This window comes from Oncorhynchus kisutch, linkage group LG11 (genome assembly GCF_002021735.2).
Source record: "Oncorhynchus kisutch isolate 150728-3 linkage group LG11, Okis_V2, whole genome shotgun sequence".
Taxonomy (NCBI): Eukaryota; Metazoa; Chordata; class Actinopteri; order Salmoniformes; family Salmonidae; genus Oncorhynchus; species Oncorhynchus kisutch.
Window position 1 is genome coordinate 34,621,922 of NC_034184.2, and position 17,496 is coordinate 34,639,417.

General features: G+C 45.0%; 1 protein-coding gene across 6 annotated transcripts in view; it reads right to left on the minus strand.

The window, feature by feature from the left end:
• The window catches only part of LOC109898862 (C-terminal-binding protein 2), a 131,611-nt gene that overhangs the window by 8,886 nt on the left and 105,229 nt on the right, over positions 1-17,496 (minus strand). For 5 of the 6 annotated variants that reach the window (XR_004211619.1, XM_031835677.1, XM_020493922.2 and 2 more), the window contains one exon: positions 1,003-1,157. Coding sequence is in view for 5 of the 6 variants with exons in the window: in XM_031835677.1 (XP_031691537.1) it covers positions 1,003-1,157 (155 nt within the window). In the remaining variant the exon portion in view is untranslated. Of the gene's footprint in view, positions 1-1,002; positions 1,158-13,486; positions 14,195-17,496 lie in introns of those variants that run through there. The other variant, XM_031835678.1, reaches the window with a different exon arrangement.

Below are 17,496 nucleotides of genomic sequence, written 5' to 3' on the forward strand. Positions count from 1 at the left end.
AGAGCGCGATCACACAGTCTTCCGGAACAGCTGATGATCTCATGCATGTTTCAGTGTTACAAGCATAGAAGTAGTTTAGCTCGTCTGGTAGGCTTGTGTCACTGGGCAGCTCTCGGCTGTGCTTCCCTTTGTAGTATGTAATAGTTTGCCACATCCAACAATTGTTGGAGCCGGTGTAGTACGATTCGATATTAGTCCTGTATTGACGATTTGCATGTTTGATGGTTCGTCGGAGGGCATTGCAAAGTTTCTTATAAGCTTCAAGGAGTCCCGCTCCTTGAAAGCAGCAGCTCTACCCTTTAGCAATGTGACAAAACAAGCAGTCATTGTGCAGAGAATCATTGTACCATCTAACCCGCTGTGAAATATATTTTCTATAACCAAATTTGTATTTTCAGCTGTTTGAAGCTGGTGAGCAAAACTGAAAGCAAAAGACAAAAAAAATGAAGAATGGGAAGCATAGAAATAGTACACATAGAACAGATCTACCGCTTCTTAGCCTTGCTTTCAATTGTAATGACAGATCTATAACTCACATTTATATGTGAATTTGGTCGCATCACCCAATACGTTACATATTGCAGCTTTAGAGGGGAAGATTTGATCTTGCACTGGTATATTGCAGATATAGCTAGCTCAGTATACTTTGACATTCCTTTACCATAACCAGCCTCTCTATTTAACAACCAGAGGAGGAGAGGAGGAGCACACTGTCACCCAATGACATTAAATCATAAAGAAATCACTGGGAGAGCCAATATACTCTACTGCAATATCAGATTTATGTCACAGAAAGAGAAGAGGGGGGGGGGGGATACAGGGGAAAAGGAGGAGAGGGAGGTGAAAAGAGCTACCGTTTGAATTGAGGACATGCACATTGTTAAGGCTTATTATTTTGTGGAAGCCCATGCAGTCTCAGTGTATAGCATGTGCATGTATGTGTACGCATGCTCATGTCAGTGCCTGAAACAGTGTGCGTACGTGGGTAAGTGTGTGTTGTACCTTCTCATGGATCTCCTGTGTGGACTGGGCATCACAGAAGGCGACAGTGGCCAGGTCTTTGAGGATGGGCATCTCGACTGTACAGTCACGTCCATCCAACAGGGCCACTAGGGGGCGAGGGTGCATGGGCCCATTCATGATCTGGGGACGGATACCTACAGACAGAGAGAGACAGAGAGAGACACAGAGATAGAGACAGGGAGAGACACAGAGCGAGAGAGAGATACAGAGAAAGAGAGCGAGAGGTTTTAATTATGGAGCCTCCCTAAAGCACACACAGCAGTTACAGTAGAGTACTGTAAGACACACAGCAGTTACAGTAGAGTACTGTAAGACACACAGCAGTTACAGTAGAGTACTGTAAGACACACAGCACTTACAGTAGAGTACTGTAAGACGCACAGCAGTTACAGTAGAGTACTGTAAGACACACAGGGAACCTCATGAAAACCTGAAGGGTCGGAGATTGTCAAAAATAAACCACATGGGAGTATAGACTGCCATGTGCAGAGTCTCTTTTTAACAGAACCTTCTCATAGACATTGGATGTGCGTAATCTTTTCACAACCATGCACATAAACAAGACGTTCAATGTGAAGACTGACAGTTTGATACAATGAATGCTCTGACTCAAACTGGACTGCTCTTCTCCACTATCATCTCCCTCTCACCTAGTAAGACAGATCAATAACACTCAACACTTCCTGAAATAACCAACACCTCTTATGTGTCTCATGATGTTTTTATTTAATTTTTTTATTTTACCTTTATTTAACTAGGCAAGTCAGTTAAGAACAAATTCTTATTTTCAATGACGGCCTAGGAACAGTGGGTTAACTGCCTGTTCAAGGGCAGAACGACAGATTTTGTACCTTGTCAGCTCGGGGATTTGAACTTGCAACCTTTCGGTTACTAGTCCAATGCTCTAACCACTAGGCTACACTGCCAGATACCAGGGAACAAGGCCTTTCACCCCATGAGGTCACTCCCACCCTATCACAACCCTGCAGGGGCAGTTTGTGTGTGTGTGTGTGTGTGTGTGTGTGTGTGTGTGTGTACGCACACACACCTAAGCAATCACACACGCACTTGTCTTCTGTATCTGTTACAGCCTCATACGATAGGCCACAATCTCTCAACCTTCTGCACACACCACACAATACCACCATCCCTGGAGCTTCAATGGTAACACACCAGTGAGCTACAGTACCTAGCCAACTCCAGATATACAATTCAATAAGGAAACGGATAAAAAAAGAGAAGAGTGACTGGACAGAATGGAACAAAAAAAGGAAAGTGGGGAAGTGAACACCATCGCTCCCTACTGCTGTTGTCATGGTGATTACAGGATTTGGGCAGGATTATAAAATATTTTATTTAGTGGCATCTGTGCTGCTGGGGAGCAGATCTGAGCTTTTCTCTCGGCACTCTGTCTCCAGAACTGTAACCTGTGCCCGTCGAATGAGAACACAAGATAGCATCAGGAATACAAAAAGAGAATACATAGAAATGTGTCAGAATGTAACACCAAAATATTTTGCTTCACAATAACACTCTTTTGTTCTCCATTCGTTTTTTTTGTAATAACAAAAAACAGCTAACCACTATATCCTAAACTGAACCCAGCCTAGTAAATGTATGAATTTTCACCTTGGTGGCAGTAACCAGGGAGGGTGAAATCATAAAGGGGATGGTAGAGGAACATATTTTCACACAGTACACCCTATAGAACGCACCTACAGACATCCTGTATAATGTCACAGTTGTGACAGACTGCCCGTATCCACTGAGGTCCCCAACGAGCTATGTGAGTGTGGAGGAGCTCGGAAAGGCTAGTGCATAGATTTGATCATTGGCTAGTGTATCAGTCACTGTGTCAATAAACTCTCACTGCCTTGTACATGAAGGAGTGCAGAGGAAGGAAATTGCCATGACAACATTGCTCTTTACAATTGAGTGAATAGGGTACCTACAGCATCAATATCCCTGGAAGAGTGAGGTCAATATAGCTATAGTGCTCCACAGAGACACACCAGAGTCTCCTAATACCCCCATTAACATAGCACAGAATGCGTGAAAATAACTTATTTCAAATAATAGCTGGGAGCAGAAGGTCTCTCTCCTTCGGTATAGCTGTGTGCTCGGGTGTGGCTGAAACGGCCAAATCTACCCATTTGAAGGGGTGTCCACATATCTTTGGCCATGTAGTGTATTTGCTGCAGTGTGCAGGTCCAATAGGCCTTATGGTTGGGAAGATATTCTCTCTCCCTCTCTCCCTCCCTCCCCTCATAAGAGCCTGGCAAAAAACTGGCAACACTGTAGGAAGTGGGTCAATATACTTACGATTCATTATTACCTTGTGGCTAATACTAGCACCCTAATAAGACTGAATAAGAAGCTGTGCTAAATACATGATACATTGCTGGTTAATTAGCTACTAATGAGAGCGTAATGAGGTCCTAAAACCTGGTCACAAATTCTGAAGAGCTTCCTAAAGCAGCCTGGGAGAAAAGAACATGAGGCAAGTCACGCATCCACCCTGTGTGAATTGCAAGTCACGCATCCACCCTGTGTGAATTGCAAGTCACATCACGTCCAATGTGCTACAGCGCCATACTGTGCCAATATGTTCTTAATGCCATAATGCAATACTAATGTATGCATACATGTTCTGGATAATCTGAAAATAGAGTGAAGATTAACAGATATGCACACACACAAGTACACAAACTCACCAGTACACACACACACACATACAGTGCCTTCAGAAATTATACAGACCCCTTGACTTTTCCCACATTTTGTTACAATTTCCTCAGCAATCTACACACTATACCCCCTAATGACAAAACAAAAATACATTATTTACATAAGTATTCAGACCCTTTGCTATGAGACTCGAAATTGAGCTCAGGTGCATCCTGTTTCCATTGATCATCCTTGAGATGTTTCTACAACTTGATTGGAGTCCACCTGTGGTAAATTCAATTGATTGGACATGATTTGTAAAAGGCACACACCTGACTATATAAGGTCCAACACTTGACAATGCATGTCAGAGCAAAAACCAACCCATGAGGTCGAAGGAATTGTCCTTAGAGCTCCGAGACAGGATTGTGTCGAGGCACAGATAATCAAATCAACTAACATTTTATTGGTCACATACACATGGTTAGCAGATGTTAATGTGAGTGTAGTGGAATATTTGTGGTTCTAGTTCCGACCATGCAGTAATATCTAACAAGTAATCTAACAATTTCACAACAACTACCTTATACCCACAAGTATAGAATATAATAAGAATAAGAATATGTACATAAAAATATGTGGATGAGCTATGGCCGAGCGGCATAGGCAAGATGCAGTAGATGGTATAGAGTACAGTATATACATATGAGATGAGTAATGTAGGGTATGTAAACATTCTATAAGTGGTGGCATTGTTTAAAGTGGCTAGTAATACATTTATTACATCCATTTTGTAATTATTAAAGTGGCTAGAGATTTTAGTCAGTACGTTGGCAGCAGCCACTCAATGTTAGTGATGGCTGTTAACACTCTGATGGCCTTGAGATAGAAGATGTTTTTCAGTCTCTCGGTCCCTGCTTTGTGCACCTGTACTGACCTCGCCTTCTGGATGATAGCGGGGTGAACAGGCAGTAACTTGGGAGGTTGTTGTCCTTGATGATCTTTTTGGCCTTCCTGTGACATCAGGTGGTGTAGGTGTCCTGGAGGGCAGGTAGTTTGCCCAAGGTGATGCGTTGTGCAGACCTCACTACCCTCTGAAGAGCCTTACGGTTGTGGGCGGAGCAGTTGCCGTAGCAGGCGGTGATACAGCCCAACAGTACACTCTCGATTGTGCATCATCAAAAGTTTGAGTGTTTATGGTGACAAGCCAAATTTCTTCAGCCTCCTGAGTTGAAGAGGCGCTGCTGCGCCTTCTTCACCACGCTGTCTGTGTGGGTGGGACCATTTGTTTGTCCGTGATGTGTACGCCAAGGAACTTAAAACTTTCCACCTTCTCCACTACTGTCCCGTCGATGTGATTAGGGGGCTGCTCTCTCGGATGTCACCTCCTCCCTGTAGGCCGTCTAGTCGTTGTTGATAATCAAGCTGTAGTGTTGTCTGCAAACTTGATGATTGAGTTGGAGGCGTGCATGGCCACGCAGTCATGGGTGAACAGGGAGTACAGGAGAGGGCTGAGAACGCACCCTTGTGGGTACCCAGTGTTGAGGATCAGCGGGGTGGAGATGTTGTTTCCTACCCTCAACACCTGGGGGCAGACTGTCAAAGTACAGGACTAATGAGTTTGGAGGGTTTTATGGTGTTAAATACTGAGCTGTAGTCGATGAACAACATTCTTACATAGGTATTCCTCTTGTCCAGATGGGTTAGGGCAGTATGCAGTGTGATTGCGATTGCATCGTCTGTGGACTAATTGGGGCGGTAAGCAAATTGGAGTGGGTCTAGGGTGTCAGGTAGGTGGAGGTATATGGTCCTTGACTAGTCTCTCAAAGCACTTCATGATGACGGAAGTGAGTGCTACGGGGCGATAGTCATTTAGCTCAGTTACCTTAGCTTTCTTGGGAACAGGAAGAATGGTGGCCCTCTTGAAGCGTGTGGGAACAGCAGACTGGGATAAGGATTCATTGAATATGTCCGTAAACACACCAGCCAGCTGGTCTATGCATGCTCTGAGGACGCGGCTAGGGATACCGTCTGGGCCAGCAGCCTTGCGAGGGTTAACACGTTTAAATGTTTTACTCATGTTGGCTGCAGTGAAGGAGAGCAAGCAGGTTTTGGTAGCGGGCTGTGTCGGTGGCACTGTATTGTCCTCAAAGTGAGCAAAGAAGTTGTTTAGTTTGTCTGGGAGCAAGACATCATGGCACGCGACGGGGCTGGTTTTCTTTTCGTAGTCCGTGATTGACCGTAGACCCTGCCACATACCTCTCGTGTCTGAGCCATTGAATTGCGACTCTACTTTGTCTCTATACTGATGCTTACCTTGTTTGACTGCCTTGCGGAGTGAATAGCTACACTGTTTGTATTCGGTCATGTTTCCGGTCGCCTTGCCCTGATTAAAAGCAGTGGTTCGCGCTTTCAGTTTTGCGTGAATGCTGCCATCAATCCACGGTTTCTGGTTGGGGAAGGTTTTAATAGCCGCTGTGGGTACAATATCACCGATGCACTTGCTCATAAACTCGCTCACCGAATCAGCATATTCATCAATGTTATTGTCCAATGCTATGTGGAACATATCCCAGTCCACGTGATCGAAACAATCTTGAAGTGTTGAATCCGATTGCTCGGACCAGCATTGAACATACCTGAGCACAGGCGTTTCCTGTTTTAGTTTCTGTCTATAGGCTGGGAGCGATAAAATGGAGTCGTGGTCAGTTTTCCGAAAGGAGGGCGGGGGAGGGCTTTGTATGCGTCGCGGAAGTTAGAGTAACAATGATCCAGGGTTTTGCCAGCCCGAGTCACGCATTCAATATGCTGATAAAATTTAGGGAGCGTTGTTTTCAGATTAGCCTGTTAAAATCCAGCCTCGGGATATGCAGCCTGCAGCATTGAAGGTCCCCAAGAACAGTGGCTTTCATCATTCTTAAATTGAAGAAGTTTGGAACCAGCAAGACTCTTCATAGAGCTGGCTGCCTGGCCAAAATGTGCAATCGGGGGAGAAGGGCCTTGGTCAGGGAGGTAACCAACAGCCTGATGGTCACTGACAGAGCTCTATAGTTCTTCTGTGGAGTTAGGAGAACCTTGCAGAAGGACGACCATCTCTGCAGCACTCCACCAATCAGGCCTTTATGGTAGAGAGTGGCCAGACGGAAGCCACTCCTCAGTAAAAGGCACATGACAGCCCACTTGGAATTTTCCAAAAAGCACCTAAAGACTCTCAGACCATGAGAAACAAGATTGAACTCTTGTTCAATGCCAAGTGTCAAGTCTGGAGGAAACCTGGCACCATCCTTACGGTGAAGCATGGTGGTTACAGCATCATGCTGTGGGGATGTTTTTCAGCAGCAGGGACTGGGAGACTAGTCAGGATCAGGGAAAAGATTAACAGAGCAAAGTACAGTGAGATCCTTAATGAAAACCTGCTCCAGAGCGCTCAGGACCTAAGACTGGGGCGAAGGTTCACCTTCCAACAGGACAACGACCCTAAGCACACAGCCAAGACAATGCAGGAGTGGCTTCGGGACAACTCTCAATGTCCTTGAGTGGCCAGCTAGAGCCCGTACTTGAACATCTCTGGAGAGACCTGAAAATAGCAGTGCAGCAACGCTCCCCATCCAACCTCACAGAGTTTGAGAGGATCTGCAGAGAATAATTAAATACAGGTGTGCCAAGCTTGTAGTGTCACACCCACGAGGACTCAGGGCTGTAGACGCTGCCCAAGGTGCTTCAACAAAGTACTAAATAAAGGGTCTGAATACTTATGTAAATATAATATTTAAGTTATTTTGAAAAATATCTAAATTAGCAAAAGGTCCTAAATATTCAGTTTTTGCCCTGTCGTTATGGGGTATTGTGTGTAGATTGATGAGTGAAAAAAACTATTGTATCGATTGTACGATAAGGCTGCAACTTATCAAAATGTGGAAAAAGTCCAGGGGTCTGAATACTTTCCGAAGGCACTGTATGTGCACACTGCTCACAGGCACACACACACACAGTTGGAGTGGATCCATCCAGTCCAGCGGCTCTTGTTGACTAGCTCTGTTCCCACATCATTACAGAACTGATGTGTCCTCTGAGATCTCATCACCACAGCTGGTCCAGGACCAGTGCTTGTGCAACCCACGTGGTTCTGTGAACCACACTCATGTGATAAGTAACATTGCCAGAGACACCAAGACTTAGCTACCCAAGCAGTGATTCTCAACCAATTTGCTAACAGGAACAGACAGCTAATAGGTTCGGACTCTCTCCCTTGAGGATCACTGAAATGAAAACTACCCAGGGAAAACTGAGATCTCATCCCCACAGCTGGTCCAGGACCAGTGCTTGTGCAACCCACGTGGTTCTGTGAACCACACTCATGTGATAAGTAACATTGCCAGAGACACCAAGACTCTCAACCAATTTGCTAACAGGAACAGACAGCTAATAGGGTCGGACTCTCTCCCTTGAGGATCACAGAAATGAAAACTACCCAGGGAAAACTATGAAGTTCCTAGTTGTGAAGTGAAACTATGAAGTTCCTAGGTCCCGATATTTTTCCTCCGCCAGGAACCTGTGTGTTCCGGGAACCAGACACAAAGTTACAGTTTTGTGTCCAATCAAACCCACCACCACAGCTGGTCCTAGATCAGCACTTACAGGCTTCTAATCCAACTTGGCAATGTGTCTCACCCTCCTCTGTACTAAAGGCACTGGTCTGTTTAGCACCGTGGGAGTTTGGCAGGCTAGCCTGAGCCCCACCCAACACCTGTGTCATAGGAAACCATTGCAGGGGTAAACACTAGTCAAAACAGGGTGGAGAGACTCCACACTAGACAAAATATTAGGCTCATTTTGAGGGGGAAAAAAATAAAAAATGAGCCCTTTGTTTTAGTGAATAAAGATGCCACTGTAACTTTTGAAGCCACAAATTTGATACAATGATACACCTCATAGTTAATAGATAATCAATTACGACACCCTGAGCTACGTAATGGTCTATTTGCTTAAGTGGAAACAAATGTAGACAATTTTACGAGGATTTCCTCTGAATTATTATCACAGAACACTAACACAACCAATAGATGACGTTGCTCTGAGACTCACAAGGGAGTGTGTCACCACCATGCAGTGTTGCTGTGCTACTGCTCCCGGGATGACCTTGAGATTGACACCAGGCCAGTATGAACGAAGCTGTCAGAGAGCAGAGAGACATGAGCATCCAACCACAGATAAAGCCCAGATTTTCTGCCACTAAAAACCTTTCTGGATTCTGACAACAGAAATAGAAAAAAAACATGAACAGAAATGTGCTTTTCCCTCAGAGAATACGATGGGGTGTCTAGTTCCCATTTGGATGCCTGATCAGACAACTCTTATTCTCCGCTGCCAGAGGGTGAGAGTCACAGATTTAGAGGAGAATCGTATCCAAATGAGAGCAGAACAATTGAGAAACAATCCCTAATTTTAATTTTCTCATCAGTTTCTCTTGGAACTTGAGTTGTATTTCATTAGTAGCTGCCATCCTATTGTATGCAGTCATTTGTAAGCTAACTCACTTTGTACCCTTTTTCAAAGCACCCTTCGAATAAAATAATTAGTGATATGATGTGACAATCCTGTGTGCCTCATTTCCCCGTCACTTTAAAAGACTCTAGCTGTCAGCTGCTTGTACGAGTTTCCTGACACAAGACCCAGCTTTGAGGTAGAAATGAACCACCTTGAGACACCAAAGACTGTCTCACATACCCGATACGTTGTTGTTTACATGCTGCATAGCTCCAGCAACAATGTCCTATCTGGAAACAAACAGTTCAGCATACTTGCTAATAAAACAGTGAGATAGTTTGACTAAATAAGGGAGTGTTGCACTCCCCCTATCTTCCGATCAGGTTTTCCGCAACAGGGGAGAAATGTGCAGGGTTATTCAAATATCCGAACGAGTGAGTATTGCTTTTTGTAAGAAAAAAATGATAACACTGAAAAGGCCTTTTCTAAATTTTATTTAAATATCCATGTGACTTTGTTGCATACATGAATATACCATGACATTTCAAATAATACATATATTTTTTCGTTTACTTTTACCCAATTTCACGGTATCCAATTGGTAGTTACAATCTTGTCTCATCCCTGCAACTCCTGAACGGACTCGGGAGAGGCGAAGGTCGAGAGCCGTGCGTCCTCCAAAACACAACCCAACCAAGCCGCACTGCCTCTTGACACAATGCCCACTAACCCGGAAGCCAGCCGCACCAATGAGTCACACCAACGTGTCGGAGGAAACACCGTAACCTGGCTTCAGCTTGCACTGCGCCCAGCAACTCTCTTAGGCCACTCGAGAGGCCCCAAATTATGCATTTTATAAAACAACAAACTTTTCAATTTAGTTATGACGTTATGACGTGCCCCCATAAAAAGACTGGTAGCCGACCGGTAGGCTTCACCTGTGTAGCTTGTTGTTTATGTTAGCCAATCAAATCGGCAAAGAGGCTCAATGTCTAGCTAGTGGAGAATTTGTTTACTAATGCCATGCAAGATGGGAATTAAATTATTAAATTCAAGTTAGCAAAATGAGAAAAAGTAGGCTACAATGACCAACCAACAGGTAGGTTGTTATTTATCTGAATAATTGGGGAGAAATCACAACATGTGGCCTCAATCAGCCTAGCTAGCTATAGCTAACTGGCTACTCTAGTCAAGACAGGCAGTTATATGAGATGGATAAATAACATTGTGGGTCCTACACGTTAGCTAGTCTTATCTGTGGCTGAGTTGCCTCTCTCTCCTTCCGTCTGCTTCCACTAATCTGACCACACATACCGGCACCTCTGCAGCTGCACCAATAGAGCGCCAGCCTCTCTCCCTTGAACAGCAGTGCTCAGGTTAAAAACTTAAGTATACATAAACAAACATATACAATAAAATACATGTATTTCGAATACCCTGATATCCGCCAACAATGTATGATTCTATTCGAATAGTAAAAATAAAAAAATAGCAAACCCCCATCCCTAATTATGGGAATAGCTCGTAATGGCTTTCATCATCCGTCCACCCTCATTCTGCCCTTCTCTCCTTCTCTTTCTTGGATGTGAGTGTGTGAAAGATGAACAAACACAGCCACAATGACTCAAATATGTGTGTGAAGGAGTCAATATTTCTACCCTGGCCTCAAGTCATCAGCCCGTTGAACAATAAAAAAACTGAGAAAACAAAAGGAAGTGAGGAGGATTTTCCATGGCATGGTGATGTCAGGGCTCTGCCGCGGTGCGGTCGCCGAGCTCAGAATGGGGTTTTATAGAAACTGCTCTCTTTCCTACTGTAGATGAAGAGCCAAGACGGCTCAATGGCTTAGGACCAACAGCTGGTTCTTGTTACCTAGCAACTCCCTAGCTGAGGCCATGGTTACAGGTTGGCTCAGAGTGGGGGTCTCACTCTCCCGACTCAATATGGCAACCAGTGGTGAGACAGACATCTTCACTCAAACTAACAGGCCTCCAAAACTTGTACACCGAGAGAAAGAGGTTCTGACTCCAACTAAGAAAATAACAAAGAGAGGTATGTGAATGTGCTATGTCTTTGTGTATCAATATATGCCAGGAGAATGAATAAGTGTAATGTGTCTCTTTGGCTGGTCAGTAGCCAAAAGCAGCATGGTTTAAGTCCTGGTGCAGAGACAGTACATGGATGGGTAGTGAGACGGCAGCGTTTCTCTCTCTGGAGTTCTCTCTCATTTCTACTGGAGCTCTGCCAGAGCACTGGAACATTGCACTGCCTCAGAGGGCCAGCTCTCAATCCACATGCATAAAATAAAAAATAAAAACACACGCACAATAGACATGGACACACACAAAACACCGTTTCCCGGTACACCTCCTCTAACCCCCTATATAGAATGAATAAGGAAAAGGTCAGCACGGGGCCATAACATGAGTTAAGGTGCATACTGTGTGTGTATATGCGTGTATGTGAGCAAGAGAAAGAGAGAGAGAGCAAGAGGGTAAAGAACATATCATCTTCTTTTGTAGGCAGGTTTTCCCCTTCCAGACCCCATCTGGACCATATCGGCGCCACCCACACCCCACCCTATCCCCCCTGTAGACACACAAAGCCCCTGCTTGTCCTCCCTCTGCCTGCCATCCTTCCCCACTCATCGCCACCCTGCTGCCCCTGCCCTGTCACCAACCCCACCAACCAACCCCTCCCCTGCCCTGCCACCAACCAACCCCTCCCCTGCCCTGCCACCAACCAACCCCTCCCCTGCCCTGTCACCAGCCCCACCAACCAACCCCTCCCCTGCCCTGTGACCAACCCCACCAACAAACCCCTCCCCTGCCCTGTCACCAACCCCACCAACCAACCCCTCCCCTGCCCTGTCACCAACCCCTCCCCTGCCCTGTCACCAACCCCACCAAACAACCCCTCCCCTGCCCTGTCACCAGCCCCACCAACCAACCCCTCCCCTGCCCTGTCACCAACCAACCCCTCCCCTGCCTTGTCACCAGCCCCACCAACCAACCCCTCCCCTGCCCAGTCACCAACCAACCCCTCCCCTGCCACCAACCAACCCCTCCCCTGCCTTGTCACCAGCCCCACCAACCAACCCCTCCCCTGCCCTGTCACCAGCCCCACCAACCAACCCCTCCCCTGCCCTGTCACCAACCAACCCCTCCCCTGCCCTGTCACCAACCAACCCCTCCCCTGCCCTGTCACCAACCAACCCCTCCCCTGCCCTGTCACCAACCAACCCCTCCCCTGCCCTGTCACCAACCAACCCCTCCCCTGCCTTGTCACCAACCAACCCCTCCCCTGCCCTGTCACCAACCAACCCTTCCCCTGCCCTGCCACCAACCCCTCCCCTGCCTTGTCACCAGCCCCACCAACCAACCCCTCCCCTGCCAAAAGAAAGGGCAGAAATGGGGACAGAGAAAGAAAGGGAGAAGAGATACAAGGAAACAAGAGAGTGGAGGAGCTGGAGAGGGGGAGAGCGAATGAGAGATAATGAGACCCATGATAGAGAGAGGGAGGAAGATGAGAAAGAACGTCCGTCTTCCTAAATGGCAGCCTTTGTGCTTCCCCAGAGAGGCTCACTCTCTAGAGCACAGTTGGGGGGCCAGAGACAAAAGCAGGCGACTAGTGGACAGCACACTTCAGCTCCCATTCAACCACACTGGCATTCTTTACACAGGAAACTACCACACATGGACCATACATACACCACAGGGAGGAAAACACACACACACACACACACACACACACACACACACACACACACACACACACACACACACACACACACACACACACACACACTGCCTGCCATGTAGACAGGCTCTCTTGAATTTAATGTGGTAATAACTACATACGGTTTACAATGTAGCTAAACACTGTATAAGAACATGCATGCACACCACACACACACAGACAAACACAGACATCACTCACTCATACTCCTGGAAACACACATGACCATTCTTCAATGACCACCCCCCAACACTCAATTACAACCCCCCCCCCCCCCCCTCGTTCTTCTCTGCTCACACACTCGCTTTCCTTCCCTTTTGATTTACAGGGTTCACTGGTTTCAAGCCAAGAAGAGAGACAGATGCACACACATTCTTTCATGACACACGTCATTGCAGAAAGGCTGAGGTTCAACAGACCCCCCTACACACATGCTTCCATACATGACACCCCACACAGGTACACTTACACATATGCACACACGCACACGCACACACACACACACACACACACACACACACACACACACACACACACACACAGAACAACCAACAGGAAACATGCTCCTTGCCTGGGAAATGCGGTCTCCACATTCTTCAGATTAAGGGAGGCACATGACAATGGCAGAACGAAAGAAAAAAAAGAAAAGTGGGCAGGGGGGATTCTCCGAGTGTGTCCTGAGGGTATCCCCTCCGCTGCCTCCTCCTCTCTTTCTCCCCCTCCCTCCTCTTCCCTCTCTCCTTTCTTCTTGCTCAGTCTCTATCCGCCACTCGTTGTCCAAAAGCACCCTTCACCTTACCCTCAGCTGTTCCATACTTGAGAGCTGTGTGGGGGGTAACAGGGTCAGGGCAGGGTGGATTATGAATAGTCTCGGACTGAGAAGAAGCGTCACTTCTTTTACCTCCGGGGCATAAACAGCTCTTTTCCAGTCAGCATCCGCCAGCAAATCTTCTCTCTTCTCCTCTCGTCGATCGCAAATATCTCCTCTCTCCGTCTTTGTCTTCCTCTCTATCCCTCCCTCCCTACTGCACACTCCGTTCTGGCTATTTAGATCGCAGGCTTTCTCCACCAGCCTTTGTGTGAGGCCGAGAGCGAGGAAGAAAGAAAGGAAGAAAAGACAGGGAAAACAAGTGAGCAAACCAGAGAGCTCCAGCTACGTAGGAGAAAAAAAAAGAGAAAAATGAAAATAAAATAAAAAATCCATAAAGGAGTTGGAGTCAAAAGGAGTGGTGTGGCGCTCCTGGCGTGGACACTCTTCTGTTCGCTCTGCTCGCACTCAACACATTCTCCTTCCCTTATTTTTTCCCCTTCCCCCTTTCCCCTCACTCTCAGTTTTATTATTTGTGATCTGGCCTTCACAGCATTTTAAGAATGCCAGCCCCTTTTTTTCCCCACTTTCCCTCTCCCTCCTTTTCACACTCTGTTATTTCCCTCCTGCTTCCCCCTTCCTCCTTTCTTCACAAAACATCCCATTTATTTTCAAAACCAGAGTTGGGTAGGTTACTTTCTAAATGTAATCTGCTACAGTTGTAATCCTCCCGAGTCAGGCAGCAGTCTGAGGCACTGCATCTCAGTGCTAGAGGCATCAGGTTCGATCCGGGGCTGTATCACAACCGGCCATGATCGGGAGTCCCAAAGGGCGACGCACAATTAGCCCAGCATCGTCCAGGTTAGGCCGTCATTGTAAAATAAGAATGTGTTCTTAACTGGCTTGCCTAGTTAAAGGGGGTGGCAGGCATTAGAAGACGACAAAAACGTATGTTACCCATCTATTGCAGGACAAATCAATGTTAAAGTTGACATAGCTGGCCATATATGGATGTTAAATTTGACTTTATGGGTTGGATATGTAGGCTTCTTCTAACCCACCGCTTTCTACTACCTATAATAATAAGATTAAATTATATCTTTACATTAAAAACCAAAGTCTATCAGAATTCTAGTCATTCCAATAAATGTTATGCCCTTTGATCTTCAAGAATAGGACCGGTAAATATGGAAGTATAGATTAGACAAATTGTTATACCTGAACATGACCCCAAAACTAAGGACTTAATAACCAGCCCTACTCTGTTGTTTATTTTGTTGTCATGGAGGACTGATTGGGCTCATTGATTCGAGTTGAAAAATAAATGCTGCGCTCATGGAATGGCCTGCTTTGAGCACTACTGAAAAGAGCTATTTACATGTGAAAAATGAATGCCATATGCTGCGTTTGCTATAGGTCTATAGGCCTATCATAGGTCTATTGTTTACCTTTTTGTTGGTGACACTTTATGTTGATAATATGCAGCTGTTTAAAGGGCAAATCCACAGATGAAACAATAACAAAATGGTCGCCCCGCCTGTTTTGGTAAAAAGCTGAGGGATAGGCCTGGAGAAATGTAACCACTCTCAGATTAATAGACAGAGCTATGGATGCAAGGACTGACCATTCATGATATCAAAATTATTGTTTTATCCATGTTATGAGGCTATACACTATGTGTTTACATTTACAATGTTTACAAACATTGGAGAAAAACAAGAACATATTTTGGGTTCTCATGGAGTGTGACAGTTGAACTAAGCTCATAAGGCACTTAAGTTATATTATTCAAGAATGAAATATACATTTTATATATATATATAAGTCCAATTGATGTAGCAACTACAGATTGTCCCTTTAAGTCTATTAAAAGTGGACGAGTTTGAGCACGTGTCCATTAGGCCTATGGCTTAAATTTTTTTATCAGTATGAAATAGATTGAGCAATAAAGGCCCAGTAAATTCCATAGGCTGGGATCCGCACTATGCAGCTGTTGCAAGAGCACATCTTTCACTGGCTGTCCACTGGTTTCAAAAACAATGATCGATAGGGAGCTTAAACTTCTTGAATTCAACTATTATTGGGTTAAAATACACATGTAGATTTGTGAACAGCCATCCACAACAACCACAATCTGTAAGGAGCAAGTAGCTAAATGAGAGAGCAGCAGTGTGATTCACATCAATGCACTATGTAGATATCAATAATACGTGATATCCGTATCGCCGTAGACCACACCACTGCTGTCATCCTTACCTCCAAGCGTTTATTCAAGTAAGATAATCTTTGGAGGCCGACAACAGTCTCACCATTGGAAAACTTAGCTTGGACTGTAGCCTACAAAAGCCTATTCCTGCTTTTTTCCTACGATCCATCAAACCTATTTGGTGTGTCATCATAGTGGTCTCTGACTTGTTGTCAGACTCGCTCAGGTGGAACAAACTTACATTTGTGCCTTTTTTCAATGCTGATTTGAAATGTCATTGAGATAACAAAAGTGTCAAGGATTTTTTTTCCGCAAACATCCTTCCTGAATTTAAAAATAATCCTCGAGGGTAATCAGTTTTGCAAAAGTATCTGTAATCTGATTACAATATTTTTGCTGGTAACAGATTACAGTTACCTTTTTTTTGTAATACCTTACATGTAACAGAATACATGTAATCGGTTACTCCCCAACCCTATTCAAACCCAAATCAGTGAAGTACACATATGGTGTATTTCCATCTGTCTAACGGATCAACAAAAGATTACAGTAAAATATCAACGTCATCACCTGCCAACAGACACACGACAAATAAACACAAATAAACAAATGTATGCACATACATACACAAAAAACACAGAAGAATGAGACTGCAGTTAAGGATTCCTAAACGATTATGTTGACAAAAAACTGGAAATCTGGAAAAATCACTGGCATGTTCCCAGGAAAGTAACCTCTCCTACAATCACCTGCATGTTGTCCCTTAATGTTCACAACATCACATGGTTTGGTGGCTTATGTCACCAATTTGTAATGACAATACATTAACGTAGACAACCATAGGACATGCACACCTACATAGAAACATGTGCTCACACACACGCTGTTAAACCCTTTTCTGAACCCACTCTTCCAGTGGTCTTGGTGGCAGTGACAGCAGTGAAGGGTTAATTCATTCTCAGTCAAACTCAGTCAGACAAAACCAGGTCAGAAACACAGAGGGAGCGTATAGAGCTGAGCTTCCCCTGCCAGAATACAGAAACTGTAGAGCAGGGGTCGGCAACAGGCCGAAACCGGGTGAGGGGGATTTTAGTTTTGGTCAAAAACATTATTTTTTTTAATCACCAGGAATTAAGCTAAAAATGTGTTTAATGTAGGAAATCTGTCCCAAGTATTCCCACGAATAAAAAAAATAGATAGGTGATCGTTTCTCAATGTTATCAAGGTAAGAAATGATTATTTTCAAATACAATAATTTCATACCATGATTAAATTGAGGCACAATGTAATCTAGGTATTAAACACACTCTTTAAAAGTTTAGTTTGGCTCAGTGGTGTTCTAAACCCCAACACAGGACTTACAGATTGTTTACTTCTAGAGCTAGTACTCTGAAGGAGTACATTTAAGGCAGGGCTGGAGCTCACCGACAAAATGCCCTACAACAGGACTTAAAAGGATTTAGAAATACAGGTTAATTAGTCCGCCTTCCATTAGAGGTTATTCTACAACCACAACCCAACCGTCTAGGAACAAACAAACACCTCAGTGTGCAAGAATGGAACACTA